Below are 24462 nucleotides of genomic sequence, written 5' to 3'. Positions count from 1 at the left end.
ACTGCTGCCTGACTATCCATGTAAAGACCTTTAATTGCTTGCAAAAGTTTGCCTCCTATTCCATAATCTCGTAGAACAGACAATAACTTCCTCCTAGGAACCCAGTCATATGCCTTTTCTAGATCTATAAAGCATAGATACAATTCCCTGTTCCACTCATAACACTTCTCCGTTATTTGCCATAAGCTAAAGATCTGGTCCTGACAACCTCCAAGAGGCCTAAACACTGATTTTCATCCACTTGGTCCTCAACTAATACTCGCACTTTCCTTTCAACAATACCTGAGAAGATTTTACCCACAACACTGATTAAAGAGATACCTCTGTAGTTGTTACAGTCTTTTCTGTTTCCATGTTTAAAGATTGGTGCAATTACTGCTTTTGTCCAGTCTGATGGAACCTGTCCCGACTCCCAGGCCATTTCAATTATCCTGTGTAGCCATTTAAGACCTGACGTTCCACTGTATTTGATGAGTTCCGACTTAATTTCATCCACCCCAGCTGCTTTATTGCACTGCAATCTATTGACCATTTTCTCCACTTCCTCAAATGTGATCCTATTTCCATCATCATTCCTATCCCATTCTACCATGAAATCTGAAACACTGCTGATCGTATTTTCACCTACATTGAGCAACTCTTCAAAATATTAACTCCATCTGTCCAAGGCATCTACAGGATTCACCAGCAGTTTTCCTGACCTGTCCAAAATACTTCTCATTTCCTTCTTACCTCCCTTTCAAAGACTGCTAATTACACTCCAGAATGGTTTTCCAGCAGCTTGACCCATAGTCTCCAACCTGTTTCCAAAGTCTTCCCAAGATTTCTTCTTGGATGCTGCAATTTCTGTTTGGCTTTGTTTCTTTCTTCAACATAACTTTCTCTGTCTATATGAGTTCTAGTATGTAGCCATTTTTGATTCGCCTTCTTTTTCCTTTTACAGGCTGCCTTGACTGTGTCATTCCACCAAGCTGTTTGCTTCATCCTACTTTTACACACTACTGTTCCAAGACATTCTTTAGCCACTTCTAGTGCTGTGTCCCTGTACCTTGTCCATTCCTTTCCCAATGACTGTAATTGACTACATTCAACTAACTGGTACCTTTCTGAGATCACTGTTATGTACTTGTGCCTGATTTCCTTATCCTGAAGTTTCTCCACTCTTATCCTCCTACATATGGACCTGACCTCCTGCACTTTCGGCCTCACAATATCAATTTCACTGCAGATTAAATAGTGATCAATGTCATCAAAGAATCCCCTGAATACACATGTGTCCCTCACAGCCTTCCTGAATTCCTGATCTGTTATTATATAGTCAATGACAGATCTGGTTCCCCTGCCTTCCCAAGTATACTGGTGAATGTTCTTATGTTTAAAAAAGGAGTTTTTTATTACTAAGCCCATACTGGCACAGAAATCCAAAAGTTGTTTCTCGTTCCTATTGGCCTCCATATCCTCTCCAAATTTTCCCATAACCTTTTCATACCCTTCTGTTCGATTTCCAATCCTGGCATTAAAATCACCCATGAGCAGAACACTTCCTTGTCCTTTACTCTAACAACTACATCACTGAGTGCCTCATAAAAACTATCCATCTTATCTTGATCTGTCCCTTCACAATGCGAATATACTGACACAATCCTAATTTTCTTGCTAGACACTGTCAAATCTATCCACATCAGTCGTTCGTTTACATACCTTACTGCAACTACGCTGGGTTCCATTTCTTTCCTGATGTAAAGCCCTACGCCCCATTGTGCTATTCCTATTTACAGGAGACAAAAATTTAACTGTGATGGGGGACTGGAAATTATAGTAGGAAAAGGCAGAGAAGGTAAGTAGTAGGTAATGGTGGGGGCTGTTTGGGGGAGGAGACCAGACAGTGAGGTCAGTGGTCTCATTGGATTACAGAAGGACAGGGAAGGAAGTCAGCCATGCCCTTTCAAAGGAACCACCCCGGCATTTGCCTGGAATGATTTAGGGAAATCATGGAAAACCTAAATCAGAATGGCTGGATGCGGGATTGAACTGTCATCCTCCTGATCACAAGTTCGGTGTGCTAGCCACTGCACCACCTCGCTCGGTAAAGTAGTAGGTGAAAATGGGGTGAGGGTAAGGAATGAAAGAGGAAGTGAGGAAGCTGCCTGGTGGAATTTTGCACAGAGCATAACTTAGTCATAGCTAACACTTGGTTTAAGAATCATGAAAGGAAGAGACCTGAAGGCACCAAAAGGTTTCAAATTGATTATAAAATGGTATGACAAGAGATTTAGGAACCAGGTTTTAAACTGTAAGACATTTCCAGGAACAGATGTGGAATCCAACCACAATTTATTGGTTATGAACTGTAGATTAAAACCTGAAAAACTGCATAAAGGTAGAATTTAAGGAAAGGAGACCTGAAGAAACTGAAAGAACTAGAGGTTGTAGAGAGTTTCAGAGAGATCATTAGTGAATGTTTGACAAGAACAGGAGAAAGGAATGCAGCAGAGGAAGAATGGGTAATTTTGAGAGATGAAATAGTGAAGGCAGCAGAAGATCAAGTAGGTAAAAAGATGGGGGCTAGCAGAAATCCTTGGGTAACACAAGTGATACTGAATTTAATTGATGAAAGGAGAAAATATAAAAATGCAGTAAATGAAGCATGCAAAAAGGAATACAAACATCTCAAAAAAGAGACAGGTGGTAAGTGCAAAATGGCTATGAGGAAATGTAAGGATGTTGAAGTATATATCATTAGATGTGAGACAGATACTGCCTACAGGAAAATTAAAGAGACCTTTGGTGAAAAAGAGAACCACCTGTATAAATATAAAGAGCTCAGGTGGTAAACCAGTCTTAAGCAAAGAAGGGATAGCAGAAAGGTGGAAGCAGTATATAGAGGGTCTATAGAAGGATGACGTACTTGAGGGCGACCCTATGGAAATGGAAGAGGATGTAGATGAAGATGAAATAGGAGATATGATACTGTGTGAAGAATTTGACAGAGCACTGAAAGCCCTAAGTCAAAACAAGGAGCTGGGAGCAGACATCATTCCATTGGAATTAGTGATAGCCTTGGGAGAGCCAATCCTGACAAAACTCTACTATCTGGTGTGCAAGATGTACGAGACAGGCGAAATACCCTCAGCCTTCAAGAAGAATATAATAATCTTGATTCCAAAGAAATCAGGTGCTGACAGGTGTGCAAATTGCCAAACTATCAGTTTAATAAGTCACAGCTGCAAAATACTAACACGAATTTTTTACAGAAGAATGGAAAAACTGGTAGAAGCTGACCTTAGGGAAGATCATTTTGGATTCCATAGGAATGCAAGTACATGCAAGGGAATACTGACCCTATGACTTATCTTAGAAGCTAGGTTAAGGAAAAACAAACCTACATTTCTAGCATTTGTAGACTTAGAGAAAGCTTTTGGCAATGTCGACTGGAAAACTCTCTTTCAAGTTCTGAAGGTAGGAGGTGTAAAATACAGGGAGTGGAAGGCTATTTGCAATTTGTACAGAACCCAGATGGCAGTGATAAGAGTTGAGGGGCACGAAAGGGAAGTAATGGTTGAGAAGGGAGTGAGACAGGGTTGTAGCCCTTCCCCGATGTTATTCAATCCGTACATTGAACAAGCAGTGAAGGAAACAAAAGAAAAATTTAGAGCAGAAATTAAAATCTATTGAAAAGAAATAAAAAACCTTTGGTTTTCTGATGACACTGTAATTCTGTCAGATACAGCAAAGAACTTGGAAGAACTGTTGAATGGAATGGACAGTGTCCTGAAAGGAGGATAAAAGATGAACATCACCAAAAGCAAAATGAGGATAATGTAATGTGGTCAAATTAAATTAGGTAATGCTGAGCGGATTAGATTAGGAAATGAGACACTTAAAATAGTAGATGAGCTTTGCTATTTGGGCTGCAAAATAACTGAGGATGGTCAAAGTAGAGAGGATATAAAATGTAGATTTGCAATGGCAAGGAGAGCGTTTCTGAAGGAGGGAAATTTGATAACATTGAGTATAGACTTATAGTGTCAGGAAATATTTTCTAAAAGCATTTGTATGGAGTGTAGACATGTATTGAAGTGAAACATGGATGATAAACAGTTTAGACAAGAAGAGAATGAGAACAGATGCTTTTGAAATATGATACTACATAAGAATGCTAAATATTATATGGGTAGATCATGTAACTAATGAAACGGTACTGAACAGAATTGGGGAGAAGAAAAATTGTGGCACAACTAGACTAAAAGGGATCAGTTGGTTGGCCACATTATGGAGGGAAGCGGGGAAGGTACAAATCATGAATACACTAAGCGGATTCAGAAGGATGTAGATTGCAGTAGTTATTTCAAGATTAAGAGGATTGTAAAGGATAGAGTATCATTGAGAACTGTGTCAAACCACTCTTTGGACTGAAGACCACAACAACAATAACAACAACAACATTCTGAATGATTATTCCAGATAACAAAATGCATGTAATTCTACTAATAAAGCTTGTTCATTTATATTCAAAATTAATGATGATGTAAATAAAATAGAAAGAAACTTCCACATGGGAAAAATATATTAAAACAAAGATTCCAAGACTTACCAAGCGGGAAAGTGCCGGCAGACAGGCACATGAACAAAACACACAAACACACACACAGAATTGCTGAACAAAACACACAAACACACACACAGAATTGCTAGCTTTCGCAACCGATGGTTGCTTCTTCAGGAAGGAGAGGGAAAGACGAAAGGATGTAGGTTTTAAGGGAGAGGGTAAGGAGTCACTCCAATCCCGGGAGCGGAAAGACTTCCCTTAGGGGAAAAAAAGGACAGATGTACACTCGCGCACACTGTGTGTGCACACTGTGTGTGCGCGAGTGTACAACTGTCCTTTTTTTCCCCTAAGGGAAGTCTTTCCGCTCCCGGGATTGGAGTGACTCCTTACCCTCTCCCTTAAAACCTACATCCTTTCGTCTTTCCCTCTCCTTCCTGAAGAAGCAACCATCGGTTGCGAAAGCTAGCAATTCTGTGTGTGTGTTTGTGTGTTTTGTTCAGCAATTCTGTGTGTGTGTTTGTGTGTTTTGTTCATGTGCCTGTCTGCCGGCGCTTTCCCGCTTGGTAAGTCTTGGAATCTTTGTTTTAATATATTCAAAATTAGTATGATATTTCACTTCCACCCATTGAAATTATTTATTTCCAAACTTTCACTACAAAATACTAGGAAAATCTCATATGCTCACAAGGTGCTTATGAATTTACAACACACAGTCACATACAGTGAATGCAATGGCTCTTCATATGGTTCAGTGTGTACACTACACCCTTAGTGTAAAATGTGCCTTGTTACTGCTTAGAATATTGCCCAGCCACATGTCATGAACTTTAATCCATGCCAGAAACTAAAGATCAGATTTACAACATGGTTGTGCATTATGAAGTTTCAGCTCCTGCATCATCTGGATCCTATATGGGTACCAGTATAAAACAGATTGAAAAATTATCCATGTGTTGATCATGGGGTGGACAATTCTCATGACACTGCATAAGCACCAGGACTACCCAGAGCATGTGCTGCAATGTCAGTTACAGCAACAGCAACCTCATCAATAACTTTAACCAGAATACGATTCCATCGTCTTCCAGGTTCCATACCTAGCTCACCCATCTTTTGAAATTTTATTTTCATCTTCTTTACACCACTTAGTGATTTTAGGCATTTCATCGGATCTGCAGTCGGTGATACTCTCTCAATGCAGCACTATAACTGCCGCCATTCAAATAAAACAGTGTATGGTATCTCTTTTTGATATCCATATTTTCACTCAAATGACAGCATGGATGTCGTACCATTATAAAAACAGAATACAGAACCCGATTTGCACCATGTGGTCAAAATTGGAACTGACTTTCTTGCAGTATAAATCAGTGCTGCATTGGCATACCTACAAATTTTGCCATCCTATGATAATTACAGCCCACAATGAACCTCTTTGGGTAGCCATACTTTAATTATAACAACCCAGTATATATTTTAGTCATGTTATAAACTTTCTATACCTACAAATGGTCATGATCACTCCCCTTGCACATGTCACAAAACATAATCATGATACCCTTTAACTACTGGATTAATGAATCACAATTACAGTCAGTCAAATTAAACACATATTTAATCCACTTTGATTCCATAGGGAACCATAGGTATAGTGACTATAGACTATCATAAGAGGACAGGAACACAGCAATTACCCACAGTCCCACTAGATTTTTTTATATTGTAAATAGCCATCTTCAGTGCATTTGAGTGAGTTACAATCCAACAAACTCACAGCAATACATCTTACCATATGACTTTACTGGTGTACACACCAGTGAAGTAATTTATGAATGGTGCATACACACGTAAAGTCATACCATTCCAAGTACTACTGTGAATTTGTTGGATTGTAACTCACAAAGATGCACTGAAGATGGCTATTTACAGCTGAAATCTGGATATACAAGAATCTTAAAAAAAATGGATTGCAGCTGGGTGCTGTTCTTCATTATAAACTAACAGTTGGGAGTAATAACTGTAAAGATATGAAGTAGGATTACCACACACTCCCAGTTGCAAGTAAAGCTACTACAGTTCATTGGCATGATGTTGGAAAAAATGCAGGATGTTTACAAAAGAGATTGTATACATAATGTGTGAATACTGATCAAGTATATGAGACCCACATCATTTTGAACTAACAGAGTGCATTGAGCATATACAAAAAAGTATGGTGTGAATGGTGATAATCTTGGTTCCCTGGTGTGAGAATGTAACAGAAATACAAAAAAATTATAACTTGCAGATATTCAAAGGAACATGCTGTATTCTTGTAAGACCCTCCTCAATATAAAAAGGAGTGAGGAGAAAACCCCAAGTGAAAAGCAAACAGTTTGAATGTAGAGAAGGATGAAGACACAACTATATAAATACGAATTAAACAATAACAAAGAACAGAGAAAAATTCATATAGTTATTTATTTGCTCGCATAGAGAACTGATCTGCTGCATACATTCTATAGCGAGGCAATACAGTTTCAACAGGGGCTGTACATGCTGCAAGCCTCTCCTCCATTTATTTATTAATACTGTAATTAATTATTTAAGAAAGGCATTTGTCACATTAACAGAAAGGTTGTGGTTCCAGATCAGCTTCCAATAAGGTCTTTTCCTGTATATGTAGAGAAAATGTACAGTGTGCCTATGTTATTCCATGAAAATTACTTTCTTAATCTGCATCTCAATTGGATTCAATAGTTCAAATAAGAATGTGAATTCTAAATATATGACAATATTATGAAAAGGATAGATTGCTATTCACCATATAGAGGAGCTGCTGACTCACAGACAGCTACAACAAAAAGACTGTCATACATTTAAGCTTTTGACTAAAAGACCTCCTTCTGAAGTAGAAAATATGCACACGTCTATTCTGGTGTCTGCCCACAGTGGCCAGAGTCGGTGTCATGTGTGGGAGCTGTGCTTCTGTGAATGTATATAATATGTACAAATGTACAATACTATGATTGCCTGGATCAATATAGTACAATACAATACAACGTTTTCTACTTAATACAAAGACCTTATGGCTGAAATTTTAAATGTATAACAGTCTTTTCATTCTGCCTGTCTGTGACTCAATGTGACCACTATATCATGAGCAGCAATCCATCATTATCATAATACTGCCATTATTCCAGCCTGAACTATCCAGTTTTAAATCTAAATATGCTGTATTTACTCTTTGTTTAAATCACTGACATACTGTTATTTTCTTTTTGACTCATTCACATTGTTATTTACATCTTCAAGCATATCCTCCTGAAGAAAACACTACTTCAATTGGTGTCCCCTTTTTGACATACAAAATATAAAGGTCACTTTACATTTAGAATAACCAAGTCATGAGTTAACATCACAGTCAACAGCAGACTGTGCAAGTCTGATCATTGGCTTTCTTTTGCACTGTATTATAAAAAGACAATACAAAACCATACAATTGTTGGACTTACACAGTCTGCAGCATCTCCAGCTGTATCCGCATCAATACTCTGCAATCTACTGTAATATGCATGGCAAATGGTACTTTCCATTGTACCAGTTATTAGAGTTTCTTCCCATTCTACTCACATATAGAGCATGAGAAGAACGATTGTTTAAACAGCTATGTGCATGCTACAGATAAATCTAATACTGTCCCCATGATCCCTCAGGAAGTGATCATTTAAAGCTGGTTTCGAAACTTCGTAAGAAGGCTTTCTCTGAACAATTTGCATACCATGTGTCATCAATAGTCTGTCACTTTAGTTCCTTTAGCATCTCCATGATATTATCCAGTGAGTCAAATAAACTATGACCACTTATGCTGCCTATCTCTGTGTAAATTCAATATTCTTTGTTAGACCTACTTGTTATGTATTGCACACAACTCCGCAATATTCTGGTGTGGTAAACAAGTGCTATACCATTTTGAAAAATACAGAGGCAAGCAAGCAAGCTGGAAGTTACCCCAGTTACTACTCCTAGCACCATGTCATCACAACAACAACAGCACCCAATAACAATGGTGACATAACACATCTCTACCTAGTTTCAATATTTTACTGTAAATAACAATCATTACAAGGAACCTTTAAGAGGTAGTTAGGATGTCATGTTCTACTTTTGGTTCAATTCTGAAAATTCTAGCAAAAAAAATTTAAATGAAGTCAAGATAAAACTTTTTCAGTAACTAAAGCAAACTTAACTCTTTTCATAGAACAATTAAGATGACAGTAAATTCTTAAATGACAGAGATATTAATTATTATGTCAAAGAAAGGGGCCATGTAGATGTTGCTAGGGTGGTTGATAGCAGATGTTCCATTTGGCAGTCAACTGCTCCCATATATAAATACAGCCAGAGAGGCAATGAAAAGAGACACTTCATGCTAAGATCTCAACCTGTCCATATCAGTCAAATGCCTGCATATGCTGTGCCTTGGATGACATCACAGCCAGAGAGCTACCAAAAGTGTTTTCAGTAAAAGTAGAAGTGAACTCATGAAGACTGTACACTGTCCCGGATCACTTAGGTGCCACAGAAGTAACTGTTTGTGTGCCACCCGTAATGTTGACTAAACCATGTGGCAAGTGGTGAGACTATTTTCCACTTTCAAGATCAGCAATGAGCTTTGATGATTAGATATCAGGGCGATGACCATTTTACTTGGAATTTCATACAGAGGTCACCTCTGAACTTTAAGTAGTGCTGTTTCTGATAGGGACATTATTATTATTATTATTATTATTATTGTTATTACCAGCAATATTATTACATTTTGTGTGTGTGTGAGCTTTTACTGAATATATTAATCAGTTACAACTCAAAACTTTTATTTGCAGGCATAGTTCCTAATCCCATTGAGTAAATAGCAAATAAAAACATTTTCTTACAGAGAGAACAAAGAGTAATGTAGACATGCAGACTGGAAATTAGGTGAGTATGTTTCCATTGCTTTCTGGCTGACCACAAAAATAGTTTTCAGGTTCTTGTAAATGGCAAATATTTTAATTTACCCACCACCCCACACTGGGAAGGGTGGTACAAGTGTTTAGTAATGACTCTCCTTTGTAGATTGATTGGATTTCTGCAGTACTCTACCAAGAAACCAAAGCCTCCATGTTTTTTTTACCTATGTTGGATGTTATCTGAGCATTCCATTTTGTATGCCCACAGAGTGTTATAACCAGGTATTTGAGTGGGTTGACTGATTTCAACTGTGACTCATTTATACTGCAGTCAAAGGACAATATATTTCTTTCATTTTGTGAAGTGTACACTTTTACATTTTTGAACATTTAAAGCAAGTTGCCAATCTTTTTGCCATTCTGAAATCTTATTGAGATCCAACTGAATATTCCTGGAGATTTTGCAGACAGTAATTCATTATAGGTAACTGCCTCATATGCAAATGTCTTAGATTGCTATTAATATTGTTTGCTATGGTGTTAATGTACAACATGAGTAGCATGGGTTTCAACATCCTTCCCTAGGGCACTCCTGATATTACTTCTACATCTGTTGATGACTCTCTATCCGAGATAACGTGCTGCATTCTCTCCACCAAGAAATTCTCACTCTAGTCAAAAATTTCACTTGACATGTAGATTAAATGACTAAATCAATGTGAGTTTCAAAGTCCATTTCAATACACCCTATATTGACAGAAATATTCAGGTATAATAAATGGAGAACATGAACTGGAAGCAGTAATTAAGAAGGGAGTAAGACAATCTTGAAGCCTATCTCCTAATTATCTAATCTGTAAAATGAGCAAACTGTAATGAATCCTTGGGAAAATTTAGAAATGTAATTAAAGTGTCATGAAATGGTATAAATACTTTGAGGTTTGCTGATAACATCATAATTCTGACTGAGACATCAAAGGGCTTGGATGAGCAGCTGATCAGAATGGATTGTTCATAGGATGAGCACTAACAAGAATAAAACAAGGGTAAGGAAATGTAATCAGATTATATCAAGTGGAAGAGATTAAATTAGGAAATGAGATGCTACAAATAGTCATGGAAATGGGACACTAAAAGTAGTCAACAAGATTTGCTATTTGAGTAGCAAAATAACTTATGGCAAATGAATGAAGGAGATATAAAATGCAAACTAGCCAAAGCCAACAGAAGTTTAGGAAACACAGAAATTTGTTAACATCAAATATAAACATGAATTTTAGGAAGAGTTTTGTGAATGTATTTGTGGAAGCATAGCCTTGTACAGAAGTGAAACTGGATCATAAGCAGTTCAAACAAGAAGAGAATAGAAGTTTATGAGTTGGATAAGAACGCTGAAGATTAGGTGTGGGATCAGATAACTAATGATGTGTCACTGAATTAAACTGAGGAGAGGAGAAATTTGTGGAACAATTTGACTGAAAGGACTAGTTGGTTAACAGGGCACATCCTAAAGCATCAAGGAATTATCATTTAGGTAATAGAAGGAATTTGGGGGGGGGGGGGGGGGTAGACTATCATGGAGAGCTGTATCAAGCCAGTCTTTGGAATGAAGACCACAATAACAACATGCAAAAATAAATTCTGTTACAAAGAATCTCCCCTACAGGATAAAATGGACCTTGCCGTTCGTGGGGAGGCTTGCGTGGCTCAGCGACAGAGATAGCCGTAGCATAGATGCAAACACAACGGAGGGGTATCTGTTGAGAGATCAGATAAACATGTGGTTCCTAAAGAGGGGCAGCAACCTTTTCAATAGTTGCAGGGGCAACAGTCTAAATAATTGACTGATCTGACCTTGTAACATCAACCTAAACGGCCTTACTGTGTTGGTACTGTGAACAGCTGAAAGCAAGGTAAAAATACAGCTGTAATTTTTCCCGAGGGCATGCGGCTTTACTATATGATTAAAAGATGATGACATCCTCTTGGGTAAAATATTATGGAGGTAAAATAGCCCCATTCGGATCTCCAGGCGGGGACTACTCAGGAGGTTGTTGTTATCAGGAAATAAAAAACAAGTGTTCTACAGATCGGAGTGTGGAATGTCAGACCCCTTAATCAGGCAGGTAGGTAAGAAAATTTAAAAAGACTGCCTGGTAGAATTTTGCAAGGAGCATAAGATAATCATATCATGTTTAAGAAACATGAAAGAATGCTGTATACATGGAAGAGGCTTGGAGACACTGGAAGGTTTCACATAGATTACATAAGTTAGATACAGTGGGAATTAGTGAAGTTCAGTGGCAGGGGGAACAAGACATCTGGTCAGGTGTATACAGAGTTATAAATACAATATCAAATAATGGTAATGCAGCATTAGATTTAATAATGAATAAAAAATAGGAACAGAGATAGCTAAGATGAATAGCACAGTGAATGCATTATTGTAGCCAAGATAGACATGAAGCCCATGCCTACCACAGTAGTACAAGTTCATATACCAACTACCTCTTCAGATGATGAAGAGATTGAAGAAATTTATGATGCAATAAAAGAAATTATTCATATAGGTAAGGGAGATGAAAATTTAATAGTCAGAGGGGACTGGAATTCGACTGTAGGAAAAGGAAGGGAAGAAAAAGTAGTAGGTGAATATGGACTGGGGGTAAGAAATGAAAGAGGAAGCTGCCTGGTATAATTTTGCAAAGAGCATAACTTAATCATATCTAACATTTGGTTTAAGAACCATGAAAGAAGGCTGTAAACATGGAAGAGGCTTGGAGACACTGGGAGGTTTCAAGTAGATTACATAATACTGAGGCAGAGATTTTGGAACCAGATTTTCAATTGTAAGACATTTCCAAGGGTGGATGTGGATTCTGATCACAATTAATTGGTTACGAACAGTAGACTACAACTGAAAAAATATAGGAATTTAAGGAGATGAGACCTGGATAAACTGAAAGAACCAAAGGTTGTGCACAGTTTCAGAGGGAGCATTAGGGAATTTCGACAAGAACAGGGGAAAGGAATGCAGTACAAGAAGAATGGGTAGCTTTGGGAGATGAAGTAGTGAAGGTAGCAGATGATAATAATAATCAAGTAGATAAAAAGACAACAGCTATCATACATCCTCGGGCAACGTAAGAGATAGTGAATTTAAATGCTGAAAGAAGAAAATATAAAAATGAGTAAATGAATCAACCAAAAAAGAATACAAACGTCTCAAACATGAGATTGATGGTAAGTGCAAAAAATCTAAGCAGGGATGGCTAGAGGACAAATGTAATCATGTTGAAGCATACATCATTAGATGTAAGATAGACACTGCTTACAGGATAATTAAAGAGGCCTTTGGAGAAAAGAAAACCATCTGTATTAATATCAAGACCTCAGGTGATAAACCCATCCTAAGCAAAGAAGGGAATGCAGAAAGGTGGAAGCAGTATGTAGAGGGTCTATAGAAGGGTGAAGTACTTGAGGGCAATATTATTGAAATAGAAGAGGATGAAGATGAAATGGGAGATGTGATGTGTGAAGAGTTTGACAGAGCATGGAAAGACCTAAGTCAAAACATGACCCAGAAGCAGACAACATTCCATTAGAACTACTAATAGCCTTGAGAGGCACATTTGGTGAGGAAGTATTATGACACAGGCGAAATACCCTCAGACTTCAAGAAGAATATAATAATTCAAATCTCATAGAAAGCAGGTGTTTACAGGTGTGAAAATTACTGAATTATCAGTTTAATAAATCATGTTTGGAAAATAATAACATAAAATCTTTACAAACAAATGGAAAAACTTGTAAAAGCCACCCTTGGGGAAGATCAGTTTGAATTCAATAGAAATGTTGGAACAAGTGAGGCAATACCGACACTACGGCTTATCTTATAAGCTGGGTTAAGGAAAGGCAAATCTACATTTCTATCATTTGTAGACTTAGAAAAAGCTTTTGCCAAAGTTGACTAGAATGCTCTCTTTCAAATTCTGAAGGTGGCAGGGGTCAAATAAAGGGAATGAAAGGCTATTTACAGTTTGAACAGAAATAAGATGGCAGTTATAAGACTCGAGGGGCATGAAATGGAAGCAGTGATTGAGAAAGGAATGAGACAGGGTTGTGACCAAACCGCAAAGTTATTCAATCTGTATATTGAGCAAGCAGTAAAGGAAACAAAAGGAAAATTTTGAGTAGGAATTAATACCCGTGGAGAAGAAATATAAATTTTGAGGTTTGCCAATGACACTGTAATTCCGTCAAGGACAGCAAAGGACCTGGAAGAGCAGCTGAACGAAATAGATAGAGTCTTGAAAGAAGAATATAATATGAACATCAACAATAGCAAAATGAGGATAATGGAATGTAGTTGAATTAAATCAGGTGTTGCTGAGGGAATTAGATTGGGAAGTGTGACACTTAAAGTAGTAAAAGAATTTTGCTATTTGGGGAACAAAGTAACTGATGATGGTGAAAAGAGAGGATATAAAATAGAGATTGGCAATGGCAAGGAAATTATTTCAGAAGAAGAGAAATTTGTCAACATCGAGTATAGATTTAAGTGTTAGGAAGTCTCTCGTGAAAGTGTTTCTATGGAGTGTAGCCATGTGTGGAAGTGAAACATGTATGATAAACAGTGTAGACAAGAAGAGAATGGAAGCTTTCGAAATGTGGTGCTACAGAAGAATGTTGAAGATTAGATGGTTAGATTATGTAACTAATCAGGAGGTAGTGAAAAGAGTTGGGGAGAAGAGGAACTTGTTGCACAACTTGACTAGAACAAGGGATCGCTTGGTAGGACACTTTCTGACGCATCAAGGGATCATCAATTTGGTATTGGAGGGATGCACTAAGCAGATTCAGAAGGATGTAGGTTGCAGTAATTGTTCACAGATGAAGAGGCTTGCACAGGATAGAGTAGCATGGAGAGCTGCATCAAACCAGTCTCTGGACGGAAGACCACAACAACAACAAAGAATCTTGCATTCCTGGATTGTTATGCCTCATTTTAAATTCATCCTTCATAAATATATCACTTACTTGCAACCCCAGCACTAATCTGTGTGTATATAAATTCACACATATGTACAGAGTGACCATATCCACGAAACTTCTCTCCACCCACATCTCCTCTGCTAAATTTTCCAGTTTGCCCCTAGCTGCTGGCTCATGCACCCAAAGCTCCTGTATCATTAGGTCTCAAGGAAAGAATTCCTGTAATTATCCTTCAGCAGATTTCTACAGTCACCATGGTTTTCCCTGCAATTACTGAGAAATGACACATTTCACTTTACGTTGGGTGATTCCTATGATGTAAGAGCTGCATTGTCTATGTCTTCTGCATACCCCTCACACTGACTTTGCAGTGTCCTTGTAGTGGTGAGCATTTGATTTTCTTGCCACCATTGTGCTTTGTTGTCACCCTAATAGTGCACTGCAAATGCGTGCTTCCAGTTACTACTTTGATGGTTGAGCGAGAACTGAGAATACTTTAGAGGCCTCTCTAAAACTCGGGACTACACAGTAGAAATTGCTGTGATGGCACACCTGTAGCACTTAAAATCAGGATCTGTCCTCTAATGATCAATAAGAATGGATTCTGGGGTTCCTGTCTCACTACACACAAGCACAAGCGTCACATACTTCACTCTAAATTTTGTATCACTGTGAAACATAGTAGAAAGATGAAGTTTATCAGCTCTTTTAGATGAATTAAATGCTTCACCTTACTGTTCTCTTTAATGTGCGACAGAAGAAAGCACAGGCTTTTGGCAGTACATGTATTTGTCTACGTTCATTGCCACTTCCATATTGCAAACTCCATTGTTCAATAATTCTTCAGTTACTGCCTGCACATTCAGAACCTGTAACGGATTCCTCTCCACTGCATCTACCTCTGTGTCTCCACTGTATCAGTTTGGCTTTGGAATCCATCAACACGTCATCTACTAATGTCCTAACTTCAGCTACTTCTAGATTTTGTACTGCAAGTTCAAGAAGTGGCTCTGTTACTCCATATCGAAATGTCGGTCCATCAACAGTTCGCAGTGCGTACCTCTTTGTGACATATCGCGGTACAATTGACTGAGTGGCCCTTTGTACCATCCAGTTTTACAGTAATCTTGTATATTTCAGGAAACTTTAAACTCTTCAGTCTTGACAAAGAGAGAAGACCACAACAATTTGTCAAAAGCAACTTTGATGTTAATTATCAGTCAAACGGGTATTAAACATCATGTAGTGAGACTTCCCTGATTCTCTGCATCTTTGATAGATCTTCCCTTCTGAATGTCATATTGATTACAGTTCAGAGCAGTTACATTTCTATATGTAAATAATTATAAGAGACTGCTTTGATTTTCATCTTATTTATTTAGAAAGCAATCTGTCAGTATGAGTTTTCTGAAGTGCGGTCTCTATCATCTATCTTCATTGTATAACTGTACTCATAGTCCTCTACTCATGCAGAGGCTACTAGGACTGCTCACATATTGTATGGTGCATCCAGTATCCTCCTGAGATGTCACTGTTCTTCATTCCCCTCTTCTGCATTTTCCACTGGTAGCGAATGCTTAAGAGATATATGGAAGAGTCCTATCATCAATGAGTCATTCTACCATCTCTCCTCCTTACCATGAAGATAATGACTGGGTCTAAATATTCTCTGCTGTTATTTTGAAGGGGTTCCCAGAGATACATTTCCAAATTCTGCGCAGCATAAATTTGCCAGTTCTTTACCTATGTGCTTTCAATTTAATCTCCGTATGTCTGGTGTTCTACAGATCGGAGCGTGGAATGTCAGATCCCTTAATCAGGCAGGTAGGTTAGAAAATTTAAAAACCGAAATGGATATGTTAAAGTTACATATAGTTGGAATTAGTGAAGTTTGGTGGCAGAGGAACAAGACTTTTGGTCAGGTGAATACAGGGTTATAAATACAAAATCAAATAGAGGTAATGCACGAGAAAGTTTAATAATGAATAAAAAAATAGGAGTGTGGGTAAGCTACTACAAATAACATGTTGTTGTTGTGGTCTTCAGTCCTGAGACTGGCTTGATGCAGCTCTCCATGCTACTTTATCCTGTGCAAGCTTCTTCATCTCCCAATATGTACTGCAGCCTACATCCTTCTGAATCTGCTTAATGTATTCATTTCTTGGTCTCCCTCCAATACTAAATTGGTGATCCCTTGATGCCTCAGAACATGTCCTACCAACTGATCCCTTGTTCTAGTCAAGTTGTACCACAAACTCCTCTTCTCCCCAATTCTATTCAATACCTCCTCATTAGTTATGTGATCTACCCATCTAATCTTCAGCATTCTTCTGTAGCACCACATTTCGAAAGCTTCTATTCTCTTCTTGTCCTAACTATTTATCGTCCATGTTCCACTTCCATACATGGCTACATTCCAAACAAACACTTTCAGAAACAACTTCCTGACATTTAAATCTATACTCCATGTTAACAAATTTCTCTTGAATAAGATTTTCACTCTGCAGTGGAGTGAGCACTGATGCGGAACTTCCTGGCAGATTAAAACTGTGTGCCCGACTGAGACTCGAACTTGGGACCTTTGACTTTCACAGGCAAGTGCTGTACCATCTGAGTTACCCAACCACGCCTGGTCCTCACAGCTTTATTTCTGCCAGTATCTCGTCTCCCACCTTCCAAACTTTACAGAAGCTCTCCTGCGAAACTTGCAGAACTAGCACTCCTGAAAGAAAGGATATTGCGAGACATAGCTTAGCCACAGCCTCGGGGATGTTTCCAGAATGGTGGTCAGTGTCCACATCTACCCCTGGAAATGTCTTACAATTTAAAACCTGGTTCCTAAATCTCTGTCTTACCATTATATAATCTATCTGAAACCTGTGAGTATCTCCAGGCTTCTTCCATGTCACGACCTTCTTTTATGATTCTTGAACCAAGTGTTAGCTATGATTAAGTGCAAAATTCTACCAGGCAGCTTCCACTTTCATTTATTACCCCCAACCCATACTCACCTACTATGTTTCCTTCTCTCCCTTTTCTTACTGCCAAATTCCAGTCACCCATTACTATTAAATTTTCATCTCCCTTCACTATCTGGATAATTTCTTTTATTTCATCATACATTTCTTCAATTTCGCTGTCATCTGCAAAGCTAGTTGGCATATAAACTTGTACTACTGTGGTAGGCGTGGGCTTCGTGTCTATCTTGGCCACAATAATGCTGATTTGAACAATCCGACTGACCTGTGACTTTACACTCTGTTAATGCATTTTCTCTTACACTGTTACAAGATTTCATACCTTGTTGTAGATTCCTCTGCTTGCAAACATTTACCTGTTTCCTTGTTATGTGCTGTTGTTCACTGTTTTGCCACAGCAAAAATCCTGGCTTCTCAAGGGTGGCTGCCTTCTTCTTGTGTGATGACTGCTCCTATTACCACTGCTTCTGCTGTGTGCTGTTGCAGTGAATCCCAGTGATTCTGGTTGCTTGGTTATTGACATTGGAACTACTGCTTCTGATGTTGCTGTGACTGCTAATGATTCTGGTTGGTTGCTTTTTGATGCTGTAACTATTGCTTCTGTTGTTAGTTCTGCTGCTGCTAATGTTGGTTCAGTAGTAGGTTTCTCTGTTGCTTCTGTTTTTTGGATGGTCCATTTGTGTGCTGCTGCTGTTTTGCTGGTGTTTCTGCTATTGGAGATTTATACCATCCCAGTTCAGTGGTTGTCACTTTGTAATTACATTTAATTGCTTCCCTTATTAAGATTCCTAACCTGGCCTTCCATTTTTGTTAAGGTGAAGCCCATGTTTCGTAAAACATTCTCTATCAAGTGAGCTTGAGTCAATTAATTTCACATTGCTGAATAGCCTACAATTACTTTTAAGTTTCACATTAATTCTGTGACTATCCTTATTCACACATGACCATTCAGGTAAATCATGCCTGTGTGTAAAGTTCACCAGTAAAATGTTTGTATTTGACAGTACTAGCAAAACACTCAAGAGCTGTTTATACATTTTCATAGCATTGTTTTCGTAAATGTCTTTAGCTCCACATTGTCTTTTCTATTTCTTCCAAATTCCTGAGTTGATTCATTTTGTGCCTAAAATGCTCCATGGTGGTTACACTTATTAATGAGCTCTTGTTTTATTATTATTATTATTATTATTATTATTATTGTTATTATTATTATTATATTTTTAATAAGTGTGTGGTTCCTACTTTGATGATATGTTGAGGACTTTTGCATTGCTGTTTGTATTGTACCTTTAATTGTTGATTATGTTGATTAAATTCATTCTGTGCATTAAATGAAGCACCCTCTTTCTTGATAAGCTCACTTGGCAAAAAATTAGTCACCAAAGTGCGCATGCACAAATGGATCATTAAGCCTTTCCAGATAGAGCAGCATTCAAATCATGGACACTGCCTGTACATGAGCATAAAAAAGTAGCAATCAGTGAGACATTTATGTTTCAAGCAGACATTGTATAAACACATGAGAAAAAGTAAGGAAGTGACAGAATATCAAAAAGGGGTACTTGTGTTTGGCTGTAACCATGATCGTATGGTGTTTGAAGAGGCTCTATATGTTCGTGTTTCCATGTGGACCATTCAGTGGGTCAACAACATGGATGTGACACACATGGCCATGACACACAATGTCAGAATTGTGATTGGGAAAATTTCCTGACTGAGAGGAACTGGAGACGTGTTTCACAGATTGTGAACCAAAGTCACTTCCAAATTCAACAGGCACTGCTGCAGGCAATGAATGAAGGTCCATTGTGATCTGTTAGTGAGAAAATACTGTGACAACAAACACTTCGAATCAGTCACGTCACAAGAGGCCACTGCTCACAATCATTGAACATGAACAGTAGCCAAATTAACTGAGCAGTTTTTATCTAAGGACTCTGTCATGAAAGACTAGATAGCCACTCTCTCTCTTTGGTTTCTTTGCAACTGATATTGACCTATAGCAAAGGAAATGTGGATTCATAGTGTGGAAAGGGTATTTTTAGAAAAAGAAATAATTTTTTCTTGTAAGTGTTGGATATTACAGGACAGGGTTTTTGAAAAAAAAAATCCACATCATGAAATTTTCATTCTCCTTATCCAAAATTTTAATATCCATCTTCTATCCTCAGTATAACAATTTTCCTTTCTTATTTGGCTGTCCCTCATAACACAAAATGAATTATTAAAAGTAAATTCATCTACACATAAAAGTAGTCACATAACTGTATATCAGCAATTAACCTTCCAGCTCCAGTATCTCAAGATAATACTTAAATAGTTAAGTTTCCATCTTATCATGTAAATGATGCCATAACCTGGGAATTATTCAACCTCTACAACAACAAAATTCGAATAGCAGCCATTTTAAAAAAACATCTATAATAAATAAAGCCTTTAAAGGTCATGTAGCTTTTCCAAAAATTAAATGACAAATGACACTCTCTGTACAGACAAAAATCTTTATTTACTGTTTTGTGTTATATATTGCCCATGTAAATAAATATTTGTAATGATTCTTATTCATGCTGTCACTGTGTGGAGCAGATATCATAGAGAGATATGATTATACCAGACTAATTTGATAGAAAACTGAGAGTATACTATCAATTTTTTTATGCACCTCAATTTTTTTCATTGATCTCAGTGTCTGTCAGTCTTTTGACATGGTGTGATAAAAACATATGTACTTTCAATCTCCCAATATTGTGAAAATTAAAATTTGTAATATGCAGAAGTCACGTGTGTTTATTCTCTTACCGAGGTACATGCGACAAGGACTTGCATTTTTAAATGGACCTTTCTGCAAAAGAAGTCAGCACATAGAGAGAACAGCCAATGCAACCATGCCAGCATTGTTGTACATGAGTGGGGAGACAAGATAAATATCAAGCCACACATAAGACTCAAAGGAATTAATCTTCAAGCAATGTTCCAGAACTGTCACACCATTTCTTAACCCACATACATCCATACCTGCATGTATTTCTGGACTTACAATTTTTGGTGTGGCTTAATGTGCATTAGCATATTTATTTTTTATTTATTTATTTATTTATCCCTCTGTAGACAATAAATATTGTGTGGATGTTGTCCAAAAGTACATGTAAATTTATGGGAAACAATTTGTGCAAAAGGAACATACAAAATTTTGCATTAAGTAGTACAAAGGATAATACATACAAAATTGTACAAAACATGTACAAAAAATAATACTTGGTCCTGCAAGACACAGTAATACAACTTTTATACATACCGGGTGATCAAAAAGTCAGTATAAATTAGAAAACTGAAGAAATCATAGAATAATGTAGATATAGACGTACAGATTGACACCCATGCTGGACAGCAAAATGTCAGTAACTGCTACCATGATGGGTGAGAGGTATGCCAATATGTTACAGAGTTGAAAACTCTTTGTCTTTACATATATCTGCTTGTGCCTGTATATGTGCGGATAGATATTTGTGTGTGTGCGAGTGTATACCTGTCCCTTTTTCCCCCTAAGGTAAGTCTTTGCACTCCCGGGATTGGAATGACACCTTACCCTCTCCCTTAAAACCCACATCCTTTCGTTTTTTCCTCTCCTTTCCTCTTTCCTGATGAAGCAACCATGGGTTGCAAAAGCTTGAATTTTGTGTGTGTGTTTGCGTTTGTTAGTGTCTCTATCAACATACCAATGCTTTCATTTAGTAAGTTACGTCATCTTTGTTTTTAGATATATTTTTCCCACGTGGAATGTTTCCCTCTATTATATTCATATTTGTAATGTTTCTTATTTATGCCATCCCATGCAACGAAAATACTGTAGGGAAGTATGATTATATCAAACAAAGATGACAGAAAATTTAAAGCTATAATATCAATTTTTTAAGTCACTCAGTTGCTTTTTACACTGCTGTCAGAGTCTACTGGTCTTTTGAGATGGTGCAATAAGGAACATATGTACTTGCACTCTCCCAATATTATCTTAATTAAAAGTTATAATCTGTAGAAGTTGCTAGTTTTCATTCTCCTATTGAGCTATGTGCTACTCTCCACATCCCGATGTGACAAGGACTTGCATTTTTAAATGGACCTTATCAGAGAAGAAGTCAACGTGAAGAGAGAGTAGCCAACAAAGCCATGCCAGCATTATTGTACATCATTGGGGAGACAAGGTAAATATCATGCCACACACTAAGAATAAAAGAAATTAATCTTCAAGCAGTGTTCCAGAACTCCCACAACATTTCTTAACCTGCATGCATCCATACCTGCATGCATTTCTGGACTTGCAATTTCTGATGCACCTAAATGTGCATTAGCATAACTACATCCACTCTGAACAATTCACATTCTCTCTCTCCCTAACCACTAAAAAAAGCTGATACGCAGGAGATTTTACATGCATAAATGACTTCATTTGATATTAATTTGTGTCCTCCTGCACTATGAATTACTGTACATACATAAATTGTTAAGTACACAGCATTTTTTCACATCAGTATGCATGGCAAACTGTCTATTATAGTTCACATTATCTGAGCATAACAGTGAAAAAGTACTTGTACCATGGCATCTACAGCTAAATACTTTCAATTCCACAAATAATCATATCTGGCTCTTGATAATATGTCCTAAAACATGTCCAAGAGTTCATGAATAAAATATTGTTGCACCTATGTGGTGTTAGTGAAGAAGACATGAGTCAAGAAAAAGTACAAATGCACTGTTATTCCAAAACTGATTACAGAATTTTACAGAATATAATGCTCATTTCATATCAACAGCTTAAAACACTATATCATGAGGAACATCAGCACATGACAGAGAGAGAGAGAGAGAGAGAGAGAGAGAGAGAGAGAGTACATAAAGAATAATTATTTCAAACATGAACTCATGAACTGGAATATTCAGCTTATTGTTTGTATTCTGAAGATGTCACCTCTCTGTATGAATATTGTGGCTAATCTAACATTACTCTAATCTAGACATAACTCTGTGCATCCTCTGACTGGCGAGCCAATTTTAGTTCTTCTGTGGATCATCAAATATTTACTATTGTAAGGGAATGACAAGAATATCATATTTTCAAAATTAATTTTCACTCTTCAGCAGACAGTGAACTGATTTGAAAGTTTCGAACAGAACAGAAACTTATTACCTCATAAAACAAAATTTCAAGTCACTGACTTAATGTACAGGAGACTTGTCAAAACGCAAAAACTTACTTACAGTTTTTCTTAAAATATTATTAATATAATATATGGTACTTCATAATAACTGATGATTTCTTTTTTTTAAATAATGGTCTATAACTTCGTAAGTAAGTGTTCGTTCTCTTCTGACCAAATTTTCAGATTGTCCTTCATGAACTCTTCAATTGAACAGTACCATTTCTGCACCAGTCTGCCATGTAATAGTTTTCTGAAGTTACTAGATTAATACTAAGCAGTTCTTTTCCTTTTGCTTTGTTGTAAATTTTCATATCCATATAGAGCATAAAGTTTTCAATGGTTGGCTGGCAGCAGAAAATTATTTTGATTCCCGGTGTTGTAATTGTGTTGTAACTGATTTGCTACACATAAATCATGGTCATTAAGTGCAAAGATAATGAGTTCATACATGTACAGTGAAGGAACACTTGATATAATTAGATTTTTTTATGAGTTGGTGACATGGTTTTCATTACATAGTGCACATTATTAACGATAGTTTTATGAAGTATAAATACAATGTGCTTCATTTGAAGGAAGATCATACTTTGTAGATTTCAAATTCTGTGTGTTATGGATGTAAAACTTACTTCCACAAAAGAAAGAAAGTAATTAATTAAGCACATAATTTTTCAGGAGAAAATGTGTAACAATGGTTAATGTACTTACCTCATACATTTCGTCTTTTAAGAGTTTGCTCCACACTCTCACCATGTGATCGAAACATCCTGTCACAACAATTGTACTTTTGCTCACATGGAATTGAGCAACATAAACAAATGAAGGATGTGGTAATATCTGCAATTAAATGAATCTCCAATGTAATTTCCAAAATACAATAAAATTTTATCTAACAGAGACAATATACTATCAGGTTTATCAGTCTGTTCAGTTTTTTGAAGACACTGCCTACTGTTTGTGACAAAATAGCACAGTATACAACATAGCATAGCACAATATGTAACACATGATTACTACTGAAATATTTAATTTTATTCTTTTTCACAAATGTGATTTTTTTTTTCTTCTTTTGTATGATCACTTTTATTATTGTGTAAAATTTGTAAACTAAATACAAGGAATGCATTTGTGATTAATGAAATATTACTGGAATGATTAAAAACAATTTTGTAAAATCTGTACAGTAATATCAAGTTACTGAAATGGTCTGAAGGGTAAAACACAACCTTTGGAGTGTGGGCTGTCTTTGGTACTAACACACTATGGTATGGAAGTGGTGTACCGTAATTGTGAATGGGTCTGGAACAACAAATATGTGTGCAGCAATTGCTTGTGTCTGTGAGAGGTACAGCAGTTTCTATGGGCCATAGTACAATAGTTACTTATAATTATGATTCAAGTACTGTTTGACCACAGCTACTATAAGCAATATTGGAACTAGAGACTAAATATTCTGTTTGGCATTGTGGTATATAGTTCCACTAAACTACTACTTAGGATCTGCAGCCTCCAAACTTCAGAATGTAGAATTTGTGGAATGATAAAGGCTTGTCAGTGTTTTTACTGAATTGGATGATGTAACTTTTCTGTGATCTTCAATCACTATTTCATTGCCATCAATAACCTAAGTCATTATTAGCAGCAACAGCAGCCAAGTCCTATTACCTTATGTTACGAGTATCACATTATGATGTTAAATTTCATTGGACTGTTACATTTCAGTATCACAATCTGAACTGACTGACACCATGTTATGCAAGTTAATTAGCAAACCGCATCCCCTCCCAGAAAGTAAAATTAAATGTTTTCTT

The 24462-nt window shown here is 37.1% G+C and overlaps 1 protein-coding gene across 2 annotated transcripts in view; it reads right to left on the bottom strand.

Annotated features, from left to right (window-relative positions):
• The window catches only part of LOC126354332 (jouberin-like), a 259936-nt gene that overhangs the window by 76954 nt on the left and 158520 nt on the right, over positions 1-24462 (bottom strand). For both annotated transcript variants that reach the window (XM_050003897.1, XM_050003898.1), the window contains exon 8: positions 23360-23488. In XM_050003897.1, coding sequence (XP_049859854.1) covers positions 23360-23488 — 129 coding nt within the window. The remainder of the gene's footprint in view (positions 1-23359; positions 23489-24462) is intronic.

This window comes from Schistocerca gregaria, chromosome 3 (assembly GCF_023897955.1).
Source record: "Schistocerca gregaria isolate iqSchGreg1 chromosome 3, iqSchGreg1.2, whole genome shotgun sequence".
Taxonomy (NCBI): Eukaryota; Metazoa; Arthropoda; class Insecta; order Orthoptera; family Acrididae; genus Schistocerca; species Schistocerca gregaria.
This window is presented reverse-complemented; position numbering and strand designations above follow the sequence as displayed.